This window comes from Triticum urartu, chromosome 2 (assembly GCF_003073215.2).
Source record: "Triticum urartu cultivar G1812 chromosome 2, Tu2.1, whole genome shotgun sequence".
Lineage (NCBI taxonomy): Eukaryota > Viridiplantae > Streptophyta > Magnoliopsida > Poales > Poaceae > Triticum > Triticum urartu.
Genome location: NC_053023.1, coordinates 594698607 through 594703165, shown reverse-complemented (window position 1 = coordinate 594703165; position 4559 = coordinate 594698607). Strand labels below are relative to the sequence as shown.

General features: G+C 39.9%; 1 protein-coding gene across 1 annotated transcript; it reads left to right on the top strand.

Annotated features, from left to right (window-relative positions):
* Window positions 1–3095, top strand: LOC125539037 (salutaridine reductase-like). The gene is made up of 5 exons (XM_048702399.1): window positions 1–38; window positions 133–376; window positions 464–529; window positions 734–928; window positions 1027–3095. The coding sequence occupies exons 1-5, from the start codon at window positions 1–3 to the stop codon at window positions 1411–1413; spliced, it is 930 nt and encodes a 309-aa protein (XP_048558356.1). The 3' UTR covers window positions 1414–3095.
* The last annotated feature ends 1464 nt before the right edge of the window (window positions 3096–4559 follow it).

The following is a 4559-nucleotide window of genomic DNA, read 5'->3' as shown; positions in this document are numbered from 1 at the left end:
ATGGAGATGCGCGCCGTCTCCAACCCCTCCGAGAAAAGGCACCCGGATCAGACCATACTTAACTTGTTCATGCGTGCAGTTCAGTGTTCACCGTTCAGAGTTGAACTTGTGTAGATCTGTGTTTCTTTCCAGGGTCGCTGTTGTTACCGGAGGGAACAAAGGAATTGGGCTGGAGGTATGCAGGCAGCTGGCCTCCAAGGGCGTCGCCGTCGTCCTGACGGCGAGAGACGAGACGAGGGGTAATGAAGCGGCGCGCCGGCTGCACGCGTCCGGGCTATCCGATGTGGTGTATCACAAGCTCGATGTCAGTGATCCATCCAGCGCTGCCCGCCTGGCTGACTTTGTGAAGAACAAGTTCGGCAAGCTAGATTTATTGGTACGCCGGTACGCCCATTTGTCTCTTGACTAAGTATTGATATCTTCTTTGCACTAAGTTCTCATGTGCACTTTGAAAGCTTTGCAGATCAACAACGCAGGAGTTATAGGTGCAACCGCAGAGATTGACACCACGGCACCACTTCAGGATGTTGTACGCCCATTTTGATTGTTCAACACTTCACACTAAATATTTTGTAGATCCTGTATTCTTCAGAAGAAAATTTAACAGTAGTTCGTGTGAGCAACGCAATTTGAAGAAAAGAAAAAGTTTCATGTTTGCACTTTCCTTTTTCTTCGTTTCTTTACTGGAGCTAAGTGAATGACTAGGCTATGTGGCTGAATCAAATACTACTAGCTTGTAGGCAGGAATGCAACGGAGAGGCTCCAGTGGTTACTAGAGCACTCCACGGAGACCTACGACGAAGCTGAAGAATGCTTGAGAATAAACTACTTCGGCACCAAGTACGTCACGGAAGCACTCCTCCCTCTCCTTCAGGCCTCCTCTGGCGGAAGACTTGTCAACGTGTCGTCAAACTACGGATTACTCCGAGTAAACTTATCTTCAACTAGTACGCTTGTCATCAGTTTATAAGGGCTAACTCATGTTGCACATGTTGAAAATCATGTTCTTTGCTTCTTCTGCTCCAGTATTTCAGCGGCGAGGACCTCAAGCAGGAGCTGAACAACATCGAAAACCTGACGATAGAGAGGCTAGATGAGATGTCAAGATTGTTCCTGAATGGCTACAAGAATGGCCTACTGAAATCTCAAGGATGGCCTGCTGATTCAGAGTACTTGGCCTACAAGGTGTCCAAGGCTCTGATCAATGGCTACACGAGGATAATGGCAAAGAATTTCCCGGCGTTGCGCGCCAACTCCGTGCACCCTGGCTATTGCATGACTGACATCAACTACGACACTGGAGAACTGACGGCGGAGGAAGGTGCCGGTAGCATTGTCATGGTGGCCCTCTTACCGGCAGGAGGACCAACAGGCGTGTTCTTCTACCGTAGTGAAGTTTCACCATTCGTGTAACTCTTTGACTGCCAAAATTGAAGACTCACTTTCGGCAGAGCCTGATGGAAATTAAATCCATCTTCTTTAGCTGCTTTAGGATTCGGGTTCGCAATTGTTGCAGAACAAGCTTTCAACAGATTTATTATACATTTGAACTCGTGATTAGTGTACATGAACCGATGTGTAGCTCTCCATGGCAAGCATCTATGTTTTGTTGATGCAATAAAGACCCTGTGAGGGACGTGGCATTTCTGCACCCAGATCCAGTGGGATTGCTTGACACTTTATCGCACCAGGCGATATATAAGAATTACCGGGAGCAACTTTTCAAGGGTTTACCCCTTGTCCTCCAAGGGCCACTTTGTTGCCATGTGAGCGCCCCATGTGGTGCGTTGAGCCGCCGCCACATATCGCGTGCTATCGGCTCCTTCTAGATTTTGTTTTTTATTTTTCTATATGCGTTTTCAGGTTTTAGATGGTTTTAGGCTTTTTGGTTTTTGCATGGTATTCCCTACATTTTGCTGCAATTATTATTATTATTATTTTGAATCTCAAACATTTTTTAGGAAAATATTTTTTATTTGTGCTTCCAAAAACAATTGTGCTTCGTGGAAGCACAGATTTTCTTACGCGGGATCGACATTTGTGCTTAACAAAAAATGAAAAATAATATGTGCTTCCATGAAAAGCATAATTGGTTCTCGTGGAAATACAAATTTGATTCCGTGAGTGCTTCTCAGAAAGGAAAAAAAAATCTGTGCTTTCAAAAGAAGCATAGTTTCGCTTCGTAATAGAAGTACAGAATTGCTTTCGTCAAAAGGGAAAGACATTTTTTTCTTCTTACAAAGGGAAAAACCGCAACTGGGCTTCTGGGCTTTGGAATTTAGAATAAGAAGAGAGAAAAAAATGGAAGAAACCCATAAAAGATAAAAGACACCGACAAAAGAAGAAAAACGCTACCGCTCACGTTGAGTTGGGCCAGCCCATCCTCGCGGTCGCCAGTGCGATTGCTTGACACTTTATCGCACCAGGCGATATATAGGAATTATCGGGAGCAACTTTTCAAGGGTTTACCCCTTGTCCTCCAAGAGGCACTTTGTTGCCATGTGAGCCCCCATGTGGTGCGTTGAGCCGCCGCCACATATCGCGTGCTAGTCGCTCCTTCTACATTTTATTTTTTATATTTCTATATGTGTTTTCAGGTTTTAGATGGTTTTTGGGCTTTTTGATTTTTGCATGGTATTCCCTGCATTTTAACGCAATTATTTTTGTTATTATTATTATTATTATTATTATTATTATTATTATTACTTTGAATCACAAACTGTGTTTTTTAGGAAAATATTTTTTATTTGTGCTTCTAAAAATAATTTTGCTTCTTGTGGAAGCACAGATTTACTTACGCGGGAAGGACATTTGTGCTTCTCAAAAAATGAAAAATAATATGTGCTTCCCTAAGGGTACACTATTCTAAGCATGAATGTAGAATAGCTTATTCTCCACCCCTCTCTATTTTACCATCAATAAACCGTAATTTTACGTTCCGTAAGTTTTGTCTTATTTCTGATGTAAAAAGAGACCGTAGGAAAATATATAATCGCCGTAAAAAATATTTTATGTTATTAAAATTACAAACGTAAAAACATAGTCTAAAATACACATAAACTGCAAATTTTCTTATCTTATGACCTATATTTTTATTTTCTTATATCAAATTTTACGTAGTGAATCAATAGAAATGTAACTATTTCAATTCCAAACGTAATTTAATTATAAAATGATCGTAAGATTACCTCGGGTGAAGAATAGCTTATTCTGCACCCTGGGTGATGAATAGTAGGTATATGTATTCATGGCTAACTTGTGACTCGTAGACAAATTGTAGGTATATGTATGTGTTCATGTCTATTAAATATCCTTAATACCTTGTCATATATCAAGAAAATGTATAATCTAATAAATATCTTGACGGAGGTTTCCAACATCCATGATTGTATATTTTTAGGTACAAGTAGAAAATTCTAGGACATTTTAGTTGTGAAAGAGAAAATTTTCCTTGAAATGATGGCGTTACTCGATGTTGCAAGGTAATTTATTTACCTATTTAAGAAGACATTCCAGTGTCATCTGGACTACTAATACACAGACTACTCTGCAAAGAAAAGCCTCGTGTCATCACATTAAAATAGAAGAGGACAAACCAATATCGATCAAATGATTGTCCATGCAAAAGAATCACATAGCAAATGAAACATAAAATCATCAAAGAAATGCGTGGATGATGGACCATATTCATGACCACCAAGCTGATTATCTAGTGACAAGCCAAACATTGCCCTTTTAACCTATGGCCTTCCAACCAATCATGTTCGTGGTAATATATGCTAGTTTCACGCACATACCCTTTCGCTCCCTTCCCACCATGGGTATAAACCCTACATGGGCCGCTTACAATGAATCTCACTAATGTGAATAAATATTTCATCTCAAGTGGGTGTTAAGAGCTTTTTCTCTTAGTAGAAGTCTTTCTCACATGTCTTTTCAAGGCAATCGAGAACCTTAGCGAAATTATCGTCAAACTTCTTGACAAATTACCCCGATCTCCACAACAACAAGAGTATGCCCCCATGTTTTCATAGGGCTGAACTATATAAATTTCTTATAGTATTTTCTTTTTTGTGCCTATCATGTAGCCATCATACATCCTCTACCATGTGTTGTTTTCTGCCACAACACTTATTCATTGGTTCAATCATTGCCACATATGTCTTTTTGTTCATGGGCTAACCATTTTTTTGTAGGGTCTCATGTGTAATTTAACTTTGAATTGAAATAGCACGAGATAACAAAACACGCATCTAAAGTTTCTAATTTTTTCATCTACCATCTACATAAGAACTTGCTTGTACTTTGTAATAGCATCACTTGCAAAAACCATGTACAAAAGTTAGTGTACCATTTTCCTTTTCAGTGTGCAATATGGATACGAATGTGTAATTCAACCCCAAAATTATCATTGACTTGTCAGTGCCTTCTCTAGGAATTTGGGGCCGAGAGGTGAGATGCAAAATGAGGCCCTAAAATTCAATTGTGGAGAAATGAGTGTAGAACAACTTATTGCTTAATAATTATCATCATAAATGTCGCTACTGAGTCTTCACAAT